General features: G+C 33.3%; 1 protein-coding gene across 1 annotated transcript; it reads right to left on the reverse strand.

The window, feature by feature from the left end:
• Nucleotides 1-746: 746 nt before the first annotated feature.
• Nucleotides 747-18,491, reverse strand: LOC124359089 (E3 ubiquitin-protein ligase sina-like). The gene is made up of 2 exons (XM_046811525.1): nucleotides 18,438-18,491; nucleotides 747-3,545 (listed from the first exon to the last, which is right to left on the reverse strand). Exons 1-2 carry the CDS (start codon nucleotides 18,438-18,440, stop codon nucleotides 2,832-2,834), a joined length of 717 nt encoding a protein of 238 aa, XP_046667481.1. The 5' UTR covers nucleotides 18,441-18,491; the 3' UTR covers nucleotides 747-2,831.
• Nucleotides 18,492-22,581: the final 4,090 nt, after the last annotated feature.

Genomic DNA, 22,581 nt, shown 5'->3' on the forward strand with positions numbered 1-22,581 from the left:
ACACTAGCCCCCTCTGGAAAAATATGTAGCTGCAGCTCTGATTTAAGTTACAATAACTGTCTAATTATAATAGTTAACATCTTCACTGCTGGTTTATATTGAGTCAACTTGAGTACTCTTTAACATCCAGCACTCTGTGATACTTGTGTTGCAGTTAATATGTTAAGCTACAATAACTGTATAGCTATAATGCAGTTAACACCTTCACACTACTGATCTATATTGGATGAACTTCAGTACTCTTAAAAGTCAGCACACTGTAAGGTGTCTGCCGTAGACAGCTATAATAACTATGTAGCTATAACAGTTAACCTCTTCACTGCTGGTTTATATTGAGTGAACTTGAGTACTCTTAACAGCCAGCACATCATGAGGTATCTGCTGCAGTCAACATGTTTACTAAATTAACTGTCTAGCTATAATAGCTACCATCTTGATTGCTAGTCTATATTGAATGACTTTACATGCTCTTAACAGCCAGCATACCATTAGGATTCTGTCGCAGTCAATCTGTTAAGCTACAATAATTGTCTAGCTATAATGTAGTGAACACCTTCACTGCTGTTCTGTATTGAATGGACTTGAGAACTTTTAACAGCCAACACATCGTGAGGTTTCTGCCGTTGTGTATGTGTTAAACTACAATAACTGTTTAGCTATAATAGTTAAAATCTTCACTGATGGTCTATATTAAATGAACTTGAACACTTAAGAGCCAAAACAGTCTAAATAAAGGTAAAAACATATCATATTTGAAACACCTTTTTTATTTTTTATTCGTATGTACAATTTAATTGTTTCATTACTAATGACAACACTGCTATATATTGGATATTACAACACCAACCATACTGAATCAAATAACATATCAACTATTACTATTAAAGAGGCATGGTAAATTATTGTAAAAATTTTTTTTAAAACTCATTGTCCATCATTTACATTGTCACAAAATACTGAGTTGAATTCAGTCATTTTCCTTACATCTACAATTATTATTAAAATTATTTGATGTTGTGACTATTCATTTAACAACAAATTCTTCAATATTCAAGGCCATACCTCTTATTTCAAGTGAGGTCACCCGTGTGACATTGCACGGTTACTGGCGAGTGGTGACAGGATTGTTGAGTATGGCAGTATTGATAGAGTCACCATCGTGCATAATTTGTTTTGAAACCTTGGCTAATCACAGTATAAAGCCTTAAATCTTCAAAGATATATTTAATTTTATCACAGAACAGAATTTATGTAAACATCTCAGTGGGGCGTGGATGTCAATAAAAGACACAATGGTTTCATACCATTAAAAGCTGGTTGTTTTAGCATAGTTAATTACTAAGAATGGTTGTGTTTATACAGTTGGAGAAGTCTCATTTTACATGTAGCCAATATAATTGCATCCATTTGGTATGCTGTTATTAAAAACACTGAGGAATTGATTAAATGTAAGGAAATGGTAAGAATTATCTGATTTTAACAAAGTTACATGCATTGCTCACAATTGGTTGAATGAACTTGCTGTAGTGTACACAAAGAGGCACTAGTGGTGAAAGGTATCAGCCAAAACATGAAAAAAGAAGACTATGGCTTGATTAAATCACAGTCAAAAATATATCATTATCATTTGTTTTATGTGAAAAATGGGTGGTGAACCTAAATAACCTATGGGAGTGCCGATGGCCTAGGGGTCTAAGTCATTGGAGTTTGGGTCTGAGTTAGAGATAGCGCAGGTTCAAATCCTGTCTGTGACCGTTGCACTTTTTATCAGTACCATCAACCTTGTACTGTATCGACTCTCCCCCTCATTCTGTTTGATAAGATCCTCGCACAGGCCAGTGGCCCATGAGGACGGACAGAATAAGGCTTAAAAGGGGATCGGTCTCTCCTTTTAATAAAAAAAAAAAAACCTAAATAGTTGCTACTCCATTGTGTAGGTCAGGGGTCAAGGTGCTTACAAGATTGTAGATTGTTTGAACTTCATGGGAAAATTCAATTGTTTTTGACAGAGCTGTGAGATGAAGGAAAGAGCAAAGCAAACAATTTTTACGTGACTGCCTAATAATGACGGGTGATTCAGAATCTTACATACCTGATATCTTCACCTCTCTCAGCACTCTTAAACCCGCACTTTAATGAAAAGATGTACATCTGGCTAATTATTGCTTTTTTTATAATGATATAGTTTTAGAACTGTCTTAAACAAAAAGTGTCTATAGTGAGAAAAACTTAATGTTCTTCTGAATTCAAAGACAGATGATCCAAGCCTTTCTGATACAGCAGTGAATTTTTAGGGGGTTTTCAGCACTACATACCTATGGGAATTTTCCTGACCCTAGAGTATTTGTTGTTAAATTATTCACACAAAACAAATAAAGAGATCGACTCGCTGTGGAAAGTAACTAATGACTGAAAGTTTCCTAATTTAATCCTGACAGGTTTAATCACTTGTTCGGTTAGAACAGTGCCATAAGATATATTAATACTTTAGCAGGGATGGCAATTTAATTTTTCAGTGGTCTTTAATTAAATTAAAATTTCAGTATCCTAATATCTTACTATAATAGCTAAGCTATAACAAGGTAATTTGTACTGTTTACACGATCAGAGTAAAGGGTATTTTTGTACTGCTATATTGTGTTTTTTTATTATTTCCATGTGTTCAAGCATAAAATTCGCTAGCAACCCTATAGTATTTACATACAGGCATTACAAGCTGTGTCATACTTCAGTTAGGTCAAATAATGTATTTTAAATATATATTTTTATGAGTTTTACAGTTTTTACAATTATTGAATGATACTCGACATAAGATGTATACATTTTTTACCTCAATCTTTTGTAAGATACAATTTATATGATAGACTGCCATTGTCTTCAAAGTGTTGTATTATATCTTTGTGAAAAATAAGGCAGTTTTCAGTGCCTAAACTGTTTTCAGGATCAAATTTTATCCTGGTGCTTGCAACATACGAGGTTTCCTTAGATGCAAACTTGACTTTCATCTGAAACACATCTCCCACTATATCTCCATTGGGCACCCAGAGAAGTTGTATGGAAAACAACTTTTCTTTGGGATTGTTCCTTGTTATTTCCCAAAAAACCTGATCATGCTGAAGTCTTGCGTAGGACTTTCTAAAGTTACTTATTAAGTGACAAGTTTTGTCAGTGTCATTTGATGCAAGTTTATGATTACTTGTAACATGAGCTTTCAGTGTTTTAGCCGGACCAGACCACGCACACCGTTCACATTTGGTAGGTCTGTATCCACACCATTTCTCATGGTTTACTAAATCTCTAGTTAGAATGGAGCAGCCCTTATGACCGCAGATGAAAGGTAGTGCTTCAAGAATCTGTGAGAGGATGGTGTGTTTCTCCTGGGAGAAGCTAGCGCTACAGATGGGGCACTGGCTAAGGTTGTCATCACAATCAGAGCAGACTGCGTGGCCATTAACACAGACACTGGGTGAGTTGCACAGTCGAGAGAAGCAAACAGGGCACGTTGCGATTTCAATGATGGATAACAATGCATTCTCACTATCTACCTGAAAAACAAAGTTTATTTACTTTCAGAGTTTACCCATTAATGTTACTTAAATAATAAAGTGACAATAGTTATTGTAGTAATCTTTCTAAAATAAAAGATTACATAGATGATGCATTTGCTTTGCTAGTAGTTTGTAATTTCAGAGTTACAAAATGCCATTGCCACATAGTGCTGTAATTTTAATTTGCATCTTTAGATCTATGATATACATTGTTACAAATGTGAAAAGAAAACTAAAAATATGGATTCTAAAATTGTTCAAACTCAAAATGGATTATATAGAATGGCAGCAAAGTGTTCAAAATGTAAAAGAAATCAAAGTAAATTTATAAAGAATCTGTTGAAAAACAATTATTTTTTTATTGAAGAATAAAGAAAAAATTTAGATTGAAGCTAGGGAAATTCATAGGCCTGTAAGAGACAATTTTGAAAGAGAGAAACTATAACTCTAGGAATCAATGATTTGTGGGCAGCAGATTTAGTAATAATGTCAGATTATTCAAATGAAAATGAAGGATTATTTTTATGAAGGATATATTTAATATGTGAAATGTTATAGATACTTTTCAAACTATGTTTAGTCAAGAGCAATTAAAAGAAAAAACAGAAAAGTGTCTCAAACGTGTTTGAGGATATAATAAAAGTCAACCATAAACCTCCTAATCTTTTACATACAGATAAAGGTTTAAAGTTCAAAAATAAAGAATTTAATGAAGTTTTGAGAAAATACATTTTTCAATCAACAAAACATCACCCTGAACAAATTTATTACACTGAAAATGATGCAAAATTTAGTATTGTAGAAGGATGTAACAGAACTCAAAATACAAGAATAAGCGTTCTTATTAAAATTAATACAAACTTTAAATGGATCAACATTCTTCAACAAATCGTAAAAAATTATAAAAATACTGTTCACAGCACAATTAAAAGAGGTCTAAAGATGTAGATAAAGATCCAGAAAAATATTATTAGAACATTTTCAAGTATACTCCACCAAAAATTCACAAGGAGACTAAATTTAATAGAAAACAAACATAAAAACAATTGGTCTAGAAAAATCTTTATAAAATTAATAATTACAAATCCTGTAAATTATAGGGTTAAATATTTAAGTCATGAAAAAAAAGAAACTTTTATGAATATCAGTTGAAAAAGTAAAAACTAAGTTTAGTAAACATTTTATCTATAAATGGAGACTCAAAAGGAATGTTCAAGGTGTAAAGAACTAAAAGATTTTGAAGAGTTTTCTATAGATAAAAGTAAAAAAGATGGATTTAAAAACAAATACATTTTGTAAACAAATAAACAATATAAATGTATAGAATACAAATGCAGGTGCATTGTCAAGACGTTTACACGTATTTAAATTTATTTATTTATTTACATTCTGTTGTACATTATCATAGAGATAAGAACAAGGGTCATGGAAGTCTAGTATAGAATATTTTGTCAAGTTAATATAAAACTGTTAGACTTTCATTGTTATTAGTCCACTCATAAAATTCTTTCAGTTGGTAAAACGGATGCTCCAGTAACCATTGGGTGGTAGTTAGCTGCTTGTGTAGTGCATCCTTGCTTAAATTTATGGTACACTTTGGCTAGTTTAAGTGCTGTCGGGAATATTCCAGAATTAAAAGATTTATTTATTATGTTAATTAAAGGCCCAATTAGTTCTTCTTTACAAACTTTCAAAAGTTTTGTTGAGACATTATTATATCCAGCTGAGGTTTTAGTTTTCAATGATTGGATAATTTTATCTATTTCTTTTCGGGTTGTGTGGTGCAGTATGAAATTTGGTATGTCTGGGTTTGGGGCTGGTAGGATTTTGTGGTTTCTTGGCTGTTTACTGTTTAGTATAGTATCTTCAGCTACATTTATGAAAAAGTTATTGAGATGATCTGCAATTTTTGTGGGATCTCTTATGAGTTTTCCCTGTATGTCTAGTGCTGCGGGAAGGTGCTTTTCCTCTTTTGGCTTTCTCTCTGAGTTTATAACCTGCCAGACTGCACTGGATTTATTATCTTCTGATGAAATTGTTTTTATGTTATCTTGGCGTCTAAGATGTTTTAGTTGTAGGTCGTACTCTTTTTTTAGAAGGGCTACATTTCTTTTGTCAGTTTCATCTCCTGTAGTGTTGTACAAATCTTGGACTTCAGTGAATTGCCTCCTCAGATGAACTGCTATGGGGTCAGTTAAAGTTTGTATGGCCCGCTTGGTCCTTTTTTTCAATTCTATTATAGGGCAAGTTGAATTGATGGTAAAAGAAAGTGCACTGTTAAAGTTATTGTAGGATTCTTCTACATCATTCGTATGGAAGACTGATGTCCAGTCTTGCTGACGGAGCAAAGTTTTTAAGTTAAACAGATTTCTGTTGCTCATGTTTCTGCGCTCAGTAGCAGGTGGGGGTGGTATGTGTTTATTCCATTGAATGGTGCAGAGCTGACCAGTGTGATCCGAGATGGCCGTATTTATGACCTCAACGTGAATCTTTTCCGGTTCAAGGTTAGTACAAACGCAGTCAATGGATGTCCTTGAAGTCGGCGTTATCCTTGTAGGTGGTAAGTCAAGACAATGGATGTTGTGACTAGTCAGGATTTCATTCATTAAAGTGTAGTCATTCTTTTTGGTCAGGCTCTCAATGTTAATATCACCCATTATCAATACTGGTTGGTTCGTTGGTATGCTTTCCAGTGCTTCAGCTAGAATTTCCAGGCTACCTTCCAGGTTTCCATTTGTTTTGTAAACTCCAACAAGAAAGAGATGGGACCTACCAAGGGTAATCTTAGCAATAGCTATTTCGCATACCAATTCTGTACTGCAATTGTATGTGTCAATTATGTCAACATGATGGTTTAAAGATTCTTTTGCAAATATAGCAACTACTCCCTTTTGGTGGTGTTCCCTACAGTATTCGGCAGTGAGTATATACCCAATAAGTCTTGTATTTTGCAGTGATTCAATTTTTTGTCCATGTTAGGATCACAAAGTCTGGTTTTAATTCAAAAATAAGGGTGTTTAGGCGCTCTATTTTGTTGGATATCCTGTCGGTGTTTTGGTGTAGGAAAGTGAGGGTTCTTTCTTTTGTCTGTTCTTGTGCAGGTTGTACATTCTGTTGTGATGTGCAAACATGTTTGTGATTAATGGTTTGTTCAAGGAGATAATTTGGATTGTTTATTGCTTCCTTGATGTAATGAGGCATTTTCTGAAAACTCTTGATTTGTATTTGAGATTTCCCATTTTCCGGTGAGCAGGGGCTAAAAAAGAATTGTTTACTTGATGTTCATTGTTTGAATTAGATTCTTCAATAAGTTTCAGGAATAGATCTTTTGGTTGTAGATAAAGAGTATGATGGTGAAAAGTGTACTTGGTCTTTGTAGATTTTGTCTATTATCTTATAATATTCAATATTTTCAGCAAAAAATCCCTCAAATGTTTCATTTGGTGCTTTAACTCTAGCTGTGCAGGGTGGTGTCTTTATAGGTTGCTGAGGGGGTTTGTTCAGATTTTCAGCTTCATTTATTCCCCATTATTCTCTATATATTAATAAATATAGAGAATTAACAAGAAAATTTAGCGAAAGTAATATTAAAACTTTCTTAAAACTTTTAGGATCAGAAAGTTGGATAGATGTTTATATGTCTGGTGTCAATGACAAGTTTCATACTTTCCATTCTATTTTTTTGCATTATTTTAACATTTGTTTCCCTAAAGTATCTAGTCTAAGACCTAATTGCATATCCAAAAACAATTGGGTGACAGAAGAGATTAAAAACGAAAGAACAGATTTAATTGAGCAAGAAAAGATATATAGAAAGAACAAACAAAATAATAACTTAAAGCAGCTAAAAATTAAAAAACGTGATCTTAAACTAAAAATTATTTAAGCTAAAAAAAGATTTTTTGATAACAAAATAAAATGTTTAAGTAACATTAACAAAACAACCTGGAAGTTAATTAACATGCAAACTGGTAAAAATAAGAATTTAAAAGAAAACATTATGTTGCTTGATAAAGAAAAACTGTTGTTGGTTCCAGGTAGAGTTTGCAATGTTTTTAACAACTTCTTCATCAATGTTGTGGATCAGCAGATATCCCATGGTGATGAAGATGTGCCTAAATCCTCAAATTATTGTAATAGAGATTGGAATCCAAATTTAAAAGTATTTCGATTCAGTCAAGTTACACAACAGCAAGTTAAAAAAATTGTCAGTTCATTTAACAATAAATATTCTACTGGTTTTGATGAAGTACCAATTGTAATAATAAAAAAAGCAATAAGGCATTTATTAAGACCGTTAACACACACAATCAACTCTTCTCTAATATCTGGTAAATTCCCAGATGAACTGAAAACGGCTAAAGTAATTCCTATTTACAAAAAGGGAGATCCTCAGGTGCCGGAGAGCTACAGGCCAGTATCATTATTATCAACGTTTTCTAAAATATTTGAGAAAGTTGTTAATGAACAACTGTTAAATTATCTGTCGGAAAATGATCTTCTTGATAATCAACAACATGGTTTTCGTCCAGGCAGGTCAACAATTACTGCATCAGTAGAATTTGTGCAAAATTTAATAGAGGAATTAGATAAAGGTAATAGACCTTTAGGAATTTTTATGGATTTGACTAGAGCGTTTGACAGCGTAATTCATGACGAACTTATAAATGTTCTGGAAGATTTAGGCTTAAAAAATAAAGAAATAAATTGGTTTCACTCTTACATCAGTAACCGTAATCAATACGTTGAATTATCATACTTAATAAATAAAGACAAAATCAATTTTGTATCCGAAAAAAAGCTCATAAAGTATGGCGTACCACAAGGTTCAATTTTGGGTCCCTTACTATTTATTTGCTATATAACAGGATTTTCTACAGTAGCAGGGGAAAACAAAATGTGTTTATACGCTGATGATGCAAGCGTAATTGTCAAAGGAAAGGATCCTAAGCTAATTGAAACATCATCTCTTAATTGTTTGAATAAAATTAACTCTTTTTTAACTAAAAAAAATGTGTTACTTAACCCCGGCAAAACACATTTTTATACCCTTTAAAACACACCAATCAAAGTTTAATTTTCAATATGACATTAAGATATAATGATATAATGGAGGTAGAGGAAACTTGTTTCCTAGGTCTAATAATAGATCAAAATTTAAGCTGGAATCAACATGTACAAACCATAATAAAAAAAGCATCATCTGGCCTGTACGCCCTTAGGCAAATGGCAAACCTTTGTAACCAGGATACTTTAAAACAAATTTATTTTTCTTTAATACATTCCCATATAAGCTACGGGATCAGTGTATATGGAGCTACTTCAAATAAAAACCTTGAAAAAATTCTTATACTACAAAAAAAATCAATACGGTTAATTCTAAATTTACCATGGCAAGCAACCATTAAACATTTATTTGCACAATTAAGACTTTTAACTGTTTACAGTCAATACATATACGATACAATAACTTACACAAAATTTAAAAATATACCTAACTATACCACTCAAAGATATAATACTAGGAGTGGTATAATTTTTTAAAATCATAAATTAGAACTGTTTAAAAAGAAAACTGAATACGCCGGTACACGATTTATTCAATACATTCCTATTGACATAAAAAAAATTGAAGGAATCAATCCGTTTAGAAATAAATTAAAAAATTATCTCATCATTTCATTCTTCATTTATTCTTCAATCATCATTTTATTCTTTTGAAGAATTTTTTGAGGGCTTGGGCCATTAAACAAAAATAAAAATTGAGTTGATTTTAGTTGTTTAAATTAACAATATTTATGTTAAGTTAACATAAGATTTTAGATAGGTTAACCTGTATCTGTGATGATATTAGTCTATCTGTATTTGTGACACTATTCTGACTGTATTTATAATATTACAGCTTTGAATAAAGATCTATGACTATGACTATGACTATTGAAGAGTTTTGTTCTCTATGTACCATCATTTTCACTTGGATCATTTGAGAGTCTTCGTTATCACTTGCTGGAAGTGAAGAGTGTGTATTTAGTTTAGTCAGGTTCTGGTTATGTTTAGCTGCTCCTGCGAAGGTTGAATGTTCTTGCATTTTTTTTACTTGCATGGAGATGCTGAATTTATTTTTAGTTTTCTTATTTTGACATTTCAGCCTGTTATGACGTTGAGTGGAGTTGTATTTTCTTTCCTGTTTACTTAAATGCTCAGAACAGTTTTGTGTTTGTTTTTGGAGGTTTTTCAGCTCTTGCTTGAGTAGGTTGTACTTTTCCTTGAGTTGGGCTATCTCTATCACCAGCGGGGTGGACTGTGCTGTTGAAAATTGTGAAGAATCTGTTTGAGTAGCACTTTCCTTAAGATTTTTTTCTTCATTGTGGAAATATTCGTGTAAGTTTATTTTCCTTTTTAACATCAGTATTTCTTTTTTCCTGCTCCTGGTTTTTTTGTTCAAATTCATTTAGTGTCCTTGTTAGTGTTCTGTCAAAATACATTATATACTCCATTGGTAGTAAATAAATTAAATATAGAATACAATAATAAAAAGACATAAATGGAATTCAAATTCAAAATCTCCTTATTCACACATGTACAGGGTAAAAGAATAGCGTCAATATAAATTTATATATTTCCATTAATTGTGGTTAACATTTAGTCTTGCACGAGACATTTTTTTGTACCACATGAGGGGTTTTCTTTCAAATGGATGGTATGCCATCATCTGATTGGTACAATCAACACCACTCATATGAACGTTATATTTCACTATTGGGAGAGGTTTAGGCTTAGTACAACCTCTTTTGTCCACAAAATCCTCCATGTTAATTTCGTGTACAATGTATAGAGATGTATAAGAGAGTCCTCTTTTCTTTCCATTTCCCAATCATCACACTATTTGCAAGGCGTGCGTTTGTCTCACCCGCCTTCAATGATTGATTAGGGTGTGTTCACAAAGAAAGCTGGTTACAAGTACTTATTTTCAGCGCTTGCTCCAAGCACTTGAGAATTTTGTTGTGTGTACACAACAAACGCTTGCATTTCAAGCTTAGTGTTTTTTCAGCTCTCGTTGAGACAATGTCTTCATCAAATGATGAAGAATTATTTTTACTTGAAAAGGTCGAGTTAAAAATTCATAGGTAGGTAGGTAGGTTTGGGGAATACCACCATCTATTTCCTCAATTGAAATTTGACAAAGTGAGGTTTTTTTCTTATATGAGAATGAAGTTACCACGTCTATTTACATCCTCAAGAAAATTCGCGTTTTAGTCAAGTGGGGAAATTGGCATAAGCAACCTATCCATACCGAAGAACGACTAGTTATTTTATATTTTATTAAAGCGTTTGTCCCAAATAGCCCCTATTCTAAAGACTTGACATCCATACTGCACAGTTGTTTGTGACTGACTGGATAGGTCAACAAGAGCTGGAAAACAAGTACATAACGTTCTTGCGTGCTTGTCAGAACTTGTAGCAAACGCTTGCTAGCCGGGACAGGCTTTGTCTGTGAACGCACACGCTTGATACAATGTAGACTTTTCTTACGCCAGTTGGAGCTTGCAAGCGCTTGCTAACAAGCGCTTGTAACCAGCTTTCTTTGTGAACGCACCCATAGTTACTTCTTGAGGTGTAAACTTTCGACCAACATGTACTGTCCCTGTGCAATATGATTTTTCAGCTAATAATTTAGAAGCACGGGTGAAACTGGTTTCATAATTGTCCAGATACACTAAATAGCCTTGCCCAAAATAATCCTTCAAAAGGTGTAGAACAACCATCTCCATATGCTCTGCATCATTACGATAGTATCTGATTTCCTTGAGAAGTCTTAGAATAAATCCCTGATGCTCTAAGGTGTATAATCTGACATCAAACTTGTGCCTTTTACCCTTTATGTATTGAGGGAAGTGCAATCTTCCTCTACATAGTACCATAGCCTCATCAAGTGATAATTCTTTTTAAGGATAATAAACACTTTCCATTTTTATCATTGTTCATATGACAAACTGAATCTTATCAATGATGTTTACATTACCAGACTCAAGAGTATTGTTGTTAATTTTGCAAATATGCAAACAAGGCATAATGGACAAGAACCTGTCCCTTGACATGAAATTGCTAAAACGCTTGGAAATTGGATAAATAATATCCAATTCCATTAGGTAAGTCCATTAGTCTTGTATTTGATTCTTTTTATTGCGCCTGTCTGCAATAAAATGCCTAAAAATGTTTTCAGCTCAGGTACAGTGATGTCGTCTTTCTACGCATTGATTCTTGATTTAAGTGTTAAGGCTGGTTTACTGTAAGTATAATTAATTGAATGCATAAGCATTTGCAAATTCTTTCTAGGAAAATATTTTCAAGTAGGAATGTAAAAAAAATCTATTGGGAAATCAATCCCAGGGACTGGTACTAACCAAGATTCAGTTTTTACGAATTCAATAGGTTGCATACCTGTTCTTGTTATATTCAAAGTTGGAATCTCAATAACAGTAGACTTGTTATAACTTTCAGAATGATCATATGAAGAATCTGAGGAACAATCAACAACTCTTTTTGTGAAGTCCATATAACCACCACTGCCATAGTTTTGTTCATTGTTGGTGTGAAAGCTACTCTGACCTTGGCACTGCAGGATAAATTTTTATACAAAAAGAAAAAAACAGGCACAAATAATGTACAGAAAGACTTACAAACTTTACCATAAAAACAACATACTCAATAAAAAACATTCAAAGATTACACTGGGCTCCTATTGAAGCTAAAACGTACGGCGTAAACGTGAATGAAGCCGATCGCAATAAAGCGCTAGTCACAACCAAAAACTGCGGCAGAGAATTCACCCCATCTACAACCATTGGCTGAACTACATTGACTACTGACATTGTTAGTACAACAAGGCGACTGGTGCTGCGTGCGCAGGTCCGGCGGAATGTGTTAATATTAAGTTTCTAATTTTAAAATATTTCAAATTCATTAATTTTTTTATTGAATTCTTGTATATATATATATATAAATGTATTATATACTCGTTTTTTTTAAAGTATGCATATAATTCTTAGTTAAATCAATATTTTGTATTTTACATAAAAGAAGTCTGTGTTCTCTCTTCATTAATTATTTTGTCAGTATTTATCACTATGTAAACTAAGTATCATCAAATTACTTTCTTCAGAATCTTCAATGATGTGTATTAATTGTTGAATTGCTGAAATCTTTTATTGTTTGGTGTGCTCCATCCGTGTATAGAGGAAGTATATGATGTGTATTAATTGTTGAATTGCTGAAATCTTTTATTGTTTGGTGTGCTCCATCCGTGTATAGAGGAAGTATCCATTGCAGACTTACTAGTCTCACCATCACATAAACTTACATTGTTTACTAGGTATTTTAAAGAGGCAAAGGCATCCCTTTTTTCCCGTGGTTGTCCTTGGTTGGATTGGACTGGCATGCTTTTTTCATTATCTTAGGATAATTGATTGTACTGTGTATCTAACCGCAATGAATCATGAATCTCCACGGCCATAAGACGTTCTTTTCTATTTCTGTTCATGTGGAGTACATGTTTAGTGAAATTTTCTCTTGTCAGCAAATTGTTAATAGGGATAAATTTTACTGATTTTGCCTTATCCAGGGCTGTATTGAGCTTTGGCGAGCCATGAAAAAGATATTCGGCCGAGCCTCGTCACCGTCCGTCGACACATTCCCTTCAAATAGATGTGTAGAGAGGCCTGGCTGATTATCTTTTCCTGGGCCCACCAAACAAGAAGCAAACAAGTACAATTTATCAATGACTGTGCTAAAATGTTAAATCACTAGCAGAATAAAATTAAAATTCTTGAAAAGAAAGTAAGCTCCCAAGAAGCTAAAAAAAAATAGAGTCGCTTACTTATACAAATAATGAATCTCAAACCGTAACTTGCTGGTCAAACTTGCACAGCTGAAGGTAAGACAGGATAGTTTGGAACACGCTGTTAAAGACTTGACTGCACAAATTCAAAATACATGTCTGTAATCACTCTTAACTAAAAACTTCAAACCATATCTAAAAAACAAAGCCACAAAATAATTAAAAACAATATAAAAGGTAAACAAAATAAGACAACATCTAAGAGGGAAGAAGAACTGTTTCAGTGTTTCATTGCAAATAACTAAATGTAAAAGAATTTGAGAAATAGCACACAAGGACTGAGGAGGATGGCAATCAAAAAACTGTCACCAATAATTATTGACCCATTACAGATAAATATGACTACTGCTGACTGCAAGTGGACTCAACTGACCAGTAAACACAGATTGGGGGACACTGCCAAACCCCGACACAAAAACTGAAAACCTCAAATACAGAAGTTAAAATCACAGAAACTGAGCAAATAAGTATCACAAGTTCCTCAGACACCCCAGTTCAAGATAGTGACAGAAATATTGTGGAAGTACAAGTACACCACCAGAACAAGTACTCACCAGAAAAACTGTCCCAACATTCATTGGCAAGGGAAACTAGTGAGGTAACTATACACAGCTATTTTTTAGAAATGGGCTACAAAAAGAAGAAATTGATGAAAGAAGCATTCACCTTCAGGATCGTCTACAATCAAAACTGTCTACTCTAGCAACAAACAAAGTGGAAATAGTCTCCCACCACAAAAACTCTCCTCATTGCTGATTAGCAATGTTCAGAAATTTTCAACTCCAAAAATACAATCAGAAAGAAGCTATCCAAAACCAACCTGTAATCTTCCATACCAATACATGCAGGAAACGAACATTAAAATTAATAAACATCTCCTAGAAGAAACAAAACCAGATTTAGTCATTGTTAATGAGCTTAGAATTAAAACTTACCAACTAACATTAGATTAAAAAATTACTTCTAAAAAGAGAAGTGTCACTATTTATGTAAGAGAAGGACTTGATATTTCCACTCAAGAGATACTCATAGAAAGCAATACTGAACTAATCTTTGAAATTGGTATGGTCAAACTAGTTCAGGGAAAACAGCTATTCATCCTAGGGGTATATAGAACACCAGCAGGAAACTTGGAGGAAGCCTTGAATCTTCCATCTATCATCAACAATAGAAGAAACAAATGCAGAGAATCACAAAATAATCATAATGAGGGATATAAATGTTGGTAGTGTGAAAATAGACAGAAACAGTTGAATGCTAAATAACACCTTAACACATTGACTGTAGCAGACACACTAGTGCGAAGTAGCCTCCAGACACATGAGAAGAACACTCAGTATAGACCAGCAGTGAAGCTATTAAACAGCCACAACATCACACGACTTCCACTTCCTCCAACCTGAGACACAGCTACAGTATCATCCAAGGACGTAGCCAGGATTTTATTTTGGGGGTGCTGAACAGTACACTCAGGACTTGGTTCTGCGGGAACAACAGACAAAAAAAAATTAAAAGAGTAAAAAACAAATAACAAAATCTATAGTTTTATTATTGCTTGGAAATAGAACAGAAAGCTTATTACAATATAATTGATCAGTTAATATAGTTAAAGTTAAGAGAACCAGCTTCCTAGGTGCGCTCGCCGTTACATTCAGTACTTCTTCTGGTGAAGTATTGACATTTCCGTAGTAAACAGACAAGAGTGGAAGATCGGTTAATCTTACATTATTCATTAATCTTGTTTCTTAGACAGTTTTGAATGCTTTTCATTGTCGTAAATGATCATACTGTGTACTGTGTACATCATAGCTGTGCATGTTTAAACTGAAAACAAATCGAATGATTACCTAAGACTTCAAGCTAGGTTTCATAAAATTAATGGTTTTTAACTAATCAGAGTTTGTCTTCCTTATACAAATTTATAATTAAAGATGAGCAATAAATGTAAGTCAAGTTAAAAAGCATAACAAATGAAAAATGAATATTTGTGTTGTAAATGGTATGGTAATAGTTTTTGTATGGTTGTTTGAAGGGGGTTTGTATTCTATTATTCAGATGGTTGGTAAGCCTAACTGATTTTTCACTGCACACAGTGTTTATTGAAAACAGCTGTTTAGTGAAATATAGAAAATAACAGACAAGATTTGTCTAAAAATGACTGTTAATTACATTTTTATGACTGATTGCACAATAGCATATTAGGTTCAAATTCAATCATATTTTACAATCTTATAAAAATCATCATATATAAGTAATTGAACAACCTACTCTGAACCTAATTAACTTTTTAACACAACTTAATTTACGCTAACTAAAAATAATATAATAAATAACTTAATATTGTTTTATGTAATAGGAATGTAAATGTAAAAACTCAGTTTTTGAAGTAGCTTTTAATTTAAGAAATGTATTCAATAATGCATTTAAATCACACACTTCCTACAATGATTTCAACACTGGTGTTGCTCTGCGCATATAAACTTTGTTGGTGACTTGTTCCCATATAAAAAAGGCCTATGGTGCCAAGTTTCGAGACAGTGCGAGTAAGTGCACTTCCATGGTTAGAGCAAAATCAGTGTAATTATTCTTATTGCTATCATGCTCATTGATTCATATTTGTATTTGATCTATTTCTTTTTTTCTTTTTTGTTACATAGATTGTTTGCCGCAGTTGTATGATTTTAGTTGACATTATTAAATATCATATGGTAATAGTGAAATTGTAATCCAAAACAATAAACTATTTGTAGTGAATGTATATAAACCAAAGTTTGTAGAATTTACATGTTTTAGTACAATAAATATTATATTCATGAATTTGAAATTGGTGCCATGAGATACATGACAGACACTAGGGCCCCAAAGTTCTGGTGAGCTAGGGAAAGTATCATAACACTAGAGCATGTTATAATCTCACTTTGTAACCTTCTTTTAATGCAGATTTTCCACTTTATATTTTTAATACTTTACTCTATATGTTTTACACAATATTTAACACCTCATACAACAATGTGGTCAGTTTTCAGCTGAAATCTACCAGGAATATTGTTTGTAGTACATAGAGCATTATGCTCAACCTACAGATGATAAACATTATATAGTTAAAGTCAAGTAATTCTTCAATATTATTCTATGATTTCTATATAATATAATTTTTTCTCTTGTTATAATGAAAAATAAATATCAACAATTAAGGTGTTTTAAGAAAACCACAAGTTATTTTCACAATAATTATCATCACCTGAGAGTAAAGTTAAAAATTAAAACAGAATTTAAGGTACCATTAATTCTATTATTTCAAAATTGTCACTGTGGTCCAGAAGCAGAGAGCTATTTTGCATACAACCTGGTTTTTATTTAAATCAATAGAGAAATATTCCTAGGAAAGAAATAGATCCTCAGCTATGATGGGTTTGGTGTAGTTAAAAATATGAAATGAACATTTTTTTCTCTGATCGTATTCTTTTCAGCTTGATACACTTAAAACCAACTGTCAGACACGTAAATAAATAGTAGCGTCAGTGTCAGCTAATCATATACAGACCCTTTCAGTGACAACTTCCAGTCTCCTTATGTAGTTGTCTGACGATAATATTACTATTATCTAATGTCATAGGCTGTCCAAGTGAGGCACCCATGTCAGGTTTTTGTCTAGGGTAACACCCAGAAACATAATATGATTCTTCATTTCCACATTTGGGATGTGTTCAACTATCTCTGCTCGCCTTCCAAAAGCAACATGTAGTGTTTACTGCCAGATCATTTTTACTACAGTATTCATATGCTTTTTTTACTGAAGTGAGACAAGATGATGTTAGATTTTCTGACTTGGAGTTTTTTAGGACCAGGGTGGTGTCATCCGCGTACATAAGAGTGTGACATTGATTTCCTATGTACTGGGGCATATCGTTTGTGAAAAGGATGAACAAGACTGGGCCGAGAACTGATCCTTGTGGTACTCCTCGGTTGAATGGTAAGGGACCTGACTTGGTTTTTCCTGTTACCCCATTTGTTGTTTGTTTGAGTTCAACTAGCTGACTTCGACCCATGATATAACTTCCGAACCACTTTTTAGCTGTTCCTGTTATTCCAAGAAATTCTAGTTCTGGCTACTTTGCAGTAAAACGCATTGCAAGTTCTTGTGATACAAACACTGCCAGGACTGGGTACTTTGCAGTTTTTGAGTCCCATCTCCGCTATGGTCTGGTTGTGTGGGGTGGAACCTCAAAGACTAACTTAGAGAGAGTCCTTAAAATTCAGAAGAAAGCCATCAGAGCCCTAGCAGAATTACACTACAATGACAGCTGCAGAACAGCATTTAAAACTTTTAAAATCTTGACTGTTGTGAATCTCTATATTGAAGCAGTGATCTCCAGCACCTGTAATAAAAACCCTCAAAAAAACAGTGATGTCCATCAGTACAACACAAGGGGTGCTGAACTATATCACCTACCGACCCACCACATGTTACTGTACGAGAGAAAACCAATCTACATTGGAAGAAAACTGCACAACCACCTACCACCGGAGATAAGGAAACTTCAAGGCAAGAACTTCCAGCACATGCTAAGGAAATGGCTTGAAGATCACCCATTCTACTCATTGGAGGAATTCTTTGAACTCAACTAAAACTTTTATATATATTAAGCACTGTAAAAGATATTTTGACGCCCTTACAATTCTCCAAGGAATTTGTAAATAAAGATTGTATTGTATTGTATTGTAATGTCTGATTTATAATGAAGTGTATCTCTCAATAAAGTTGTCTTAACAACTAACTCTAACAATGGTATGACATTGTAAACGTATCTTAAAAATATAGGTGTTATAACTATTGTCTACTGTCTAAATGACATACAAGTATAACACTTTTTAAATTATCAGTACTTCTGTTATAGCATACAAAAATATATTCATAAGTATAAATAATCTGTAATTTGAAAGTTTAAAACGTGGAAGGTCCTTTTACAATATACAATAATAAACCTTACCATGATGTTGGCTGAATGTTTTAGTGCTACTCTACAATTTACTGTATTATGTGCTTGTTGAGAGTACTCTTATCTGTGGCTTATCAATCAGTAGTGCATCTAGAATTGGAGATTGGGAGAGCAAAAATCATAATATTATATTTCAAGTGTGGTGGAGGTAAATAGAATTACCTCCTTTTTTTGAATTGTCTATTTTAAAGGAAAATACAATATGTTTAGAAAATGTGGACGAAACTTATACGAAATTGATTAATGGATCTTATAAACAAAAAATTGTCCTCTACTAATCTATTTCTTCTGAGTTACATATACATCTAATAGAGGGTTGTATTGTTTCACCCCACAGGGATTGGGGAAGCCTTAACCCTCCCCTGAATACACCACTGTACTCAATGACACATATCTTATCATTTAAATTCTTTGCCTTATCTTTGTCAAAGCATTATAAGATGATTGGGACCTTTTAACAACATTATGCACTTCAAACTCTCTTGTTTACTGTTCTGTAGTATGGTGTTTACTATTCTGTGGAATGGTAAAAATCCTATTAGTCCGGTAAAATAAGGATGCAACTGCATATTAAGACATATTAAGACAAAACCAAACCGTCACTGATTACTACAATTTATTGTGTTTATGTTTTTTATAATTTGTGTTGTGAGTAAAATGAAGTTAATTCCATAAAGCAATAGACCTGATTTTAAGAATATTGTTATTTCGAGGTAAATAAACAAGTGATCAACTCTTGGCACAATTGCTAGATTGATGAAGAAATATCAGAAAACAGTATTGGGATTGCTCAGTAAACAAAGTGTTATTGTTTATTAATTAAATAAGCATGAAAATTCAAAAGTAGGAGAAATAACTTTATTTCATTCACTCCAACAAATATGTACCTCATTTTACGTATTTTTTCCATGCATACAAAACAATCAAGTAATACAGTTTTTATTTTGTTAACCATGATCGTTATTTTGTAGCAATGTAATTTCCAATTTTATTTCTACTCATTGGGTTTATCGTAATAGAGAATTAGATATCAGCGAGATGTAAACACCAACTATGATGTGTGTGAACTGTGGATTTAAAAAAATATCAAGCAAAGAGTAACAATATAATAACACATTATAAGCGATTAAAAGAATTACTACATATTTTGATATCAAATGTTGATATCAAATGTTAAGAATAGTTACACTAGGTTTAGTTTTAGATTATAAAAATTGATTGATATTTCAGACTCCTAAATTTAAATTTGATTTAGTATGAAATCTGCTCAAATCAACAACAGTTTTGCCAGTGGGTTAATTTAAATTAAAGAAATGCTAATTTTGTTTTTTATATACAATATATTAAGTAGAATATAGTTTTTTCAAAGCATAAATATTATATATATATATATATATATATATATATATATATATATATATATATATACCTATTATATGTACCACTTCTATAAGCTTTCATCATCGAGTAGATTTTGTCCTCTAGTAGGTATCATCCACTAAACTCCTAGATTTTCGGAATTCCAGACAGTAAAAATTGTGTATAAAATGATTTCTACTTAAGTAAACCTCGATCCTTTCAGTAACGAAATTTATCAAAACATTCTTTTGTACATGTATGTTCCACGAAATATGTGTTCCTACTTCGATTAATACCCATTCATTGAAAAAAACCACATAAGTTACATTCATGTAACTTAAGAATATACTTTTGTCCAATAAAATACATAGTAGATCAATAAATGTGATTGATTTAAAATGTCTTTCATAGAACGTCTATAATTAAATGTCAGAGGCTCAGAGGACGTTTTAAAAATGTTTTATCTAGGGACTCAACCTTTATAGTACTACACGAGCCTCCTTGGCCATAGTCCCTTGTACTCCTCGTACATACCAAATTTGGTAAAAATTAATACCAATCGTTGTTTCCACTTCCGAGGGAAAGTTCCTTCTTTGAGACATGTGTCGTAGACCGCCAGGAACAATGCCGGTGCTGCCTTAATAGCTCTTTTCAAGGCGATAATAATAATATCTTTATTGCATTTAAACAATTCCTGACATTGTATTGCAATCATTAACAATTAATTATTAATTATGCTATGCAACATTAATAATGTGTTAGAACACATTTTGTAAAAAAAACTATGTACACGTTTTCAATCAGTCAGAAATACATTTTAAACCTTCATACAGACACATCCATTCTGACATCAGATCCAGCTGTTGAATTTTGATTTTTAAATTTCCCAGCGGCTCATCATGAATTCTTCAACAGGGTAAAACGCTTTATACACCAGAAGGCGCTTGAGACGAGTTTTAAATTGATTTGTGTTGTTTGAATTGTTTACACTTTCAGGGAGTCAGTCTGTGTTGCTGTGTTCTGAAGTTGTCCCTGCCTCTGGTTTCATATTGAACTTCCCTGCCACGAACCAAGATACACTTGGAGAAGCAGTACATGATCACCTCAGAAATATAGAGGCAGGGTAAAGTCAGCAATCCCAACTCCCTGAAAGATTCCTTGCACGACTCTCTAAAGTTTAACTTTTAAAAACTCGCTCCATTTTGCTATTGGAACAACCTCCCCAGAGTCTTATTCCGTACGCTAAATGTGCATGAATAAGGCTATAATAAACCACCTTTAAGACTCTTGGGGAACAGAACATTGCTAGTTTTCGCAATGCAAATATGCCTGAGGAAGCTTTAGCACAAACGTTATCTACATGATCGTTCCAGGTCAGTCCCCTGTCAAAGAGCATTCCCAAAAACATCATGGAATTAGTTTCCTCTAAAAGGTCTTTATCCACAAAAACAGCAGGCTTCTCTGCATCTGGCTGACGGAGAGAGAAATGAACAACATTTGATTTCGACTGGTTGGTTTTCAAGTTTATTTCCGAAAAGAACTGTATAACTGAATTTAATTCTGTGAATGATGTGATCTCCAAATCTTTAAGAGATTTATTTTTTAAGCAGAGAGTCGTGTCGTCAGCATACTGAATCAGTTTCCCATTGTGGATTACTGAATTAAATCTGCTGACGTATATCAGAAATAAAAGGGGCCCTAGGATTGAACCCTGAGGGACACAATGAGCCATTTTGATTTTTTCAGAAACAACATTTGAAATTTCTACGCACTGATCTCGATCCTTGAGGTAAGAAGTGAGCCATAAGTGCGGGAGGCCCTGGACACCACATTTATCTAACTGGTACAACAGTGTCTCATGGTGTACGCAGTCAAAGCGTTGGAAAGGTTTGAGAAATACGCTAAGCACGTACTCTCGTCTCTCCAAACCATCGACAACATTTTCTACAAGATTATTTACTGCATCAATTGTGGATTTGTTTTTTTCTAAATCCAAATTGTTCAGGGTTCAGAATTTCGTTGTCTTCTAGAAAGCTACGATTCTTTCATAGAAAACCTTTTCAAAGATTTTGCTGAACACTGGAAGGATCGAAATAGGACGGTAGTTGCTTTTTAAGCAGGGGTCGTCCTTTTTGAAGATTGGAATGACTTTAACGGGTTTTAAAAGATATGGAAAATTTCCAGTGTCAAATGAGAGATCTGTTTTGTTAGTGGTCTCAAAATATGCCTAAAAGCGATGTTCGGGATACCATCCAAACCCGGTGCTTTATTGTTCCCGACTCGGTAACATGCTTCTATTAGCTTGTTCTCCGTTATAGGCGGGATTTCTTCCAGTTCGCACTGCAGTGTGTGTGTGTGTGTGTGTGTGTGTGTGTGTGTGTGTGTGTGTGTGTGTGTCTGTGTCTGTGTTCATAACTCTTAAGATTGGGTATATTAATTCATAACACTTTAAAATATTTAGAAACTCCATCATCTTGAAGTCAAATGTGTTACAGGCATATAAAGTTGCTTGTACAAACATATCAATCCGAAATTATGTTGGTATTCACTGACAATTCAATTATACACGTCTAAAACTTTTAAGGCCCAATCTTGAAGCCTTAGAGTTATAAAAAATAGTAAGAATGAATGTTGTCTGAAATTGCTGGACGTGTATATTTCGGGGGCCAACTCCAACTCAAACCATATCTCTTAAGATGCAAGTAAAAGTAACTATCAACAACAAAATCCTGCTTTGTACTCTAAAATTCTTCAGCTAAAACCTGCAGTAAATAAT

Source organism: Homalodisca vitripennis, chromosome 4 (assembly GCF_021130785.1).
Source record: "Homalodisca vitripennis isolate AUS2020 chromosome 4, UT_GWSS_2.1, whole genome shotgun sequence".
NCBI lineage: Eukaryota > Metazoa > Arthropoda > Insecta > Hemiptera > Cicadellidae > Homalodisca > Homalodisca vitripennis.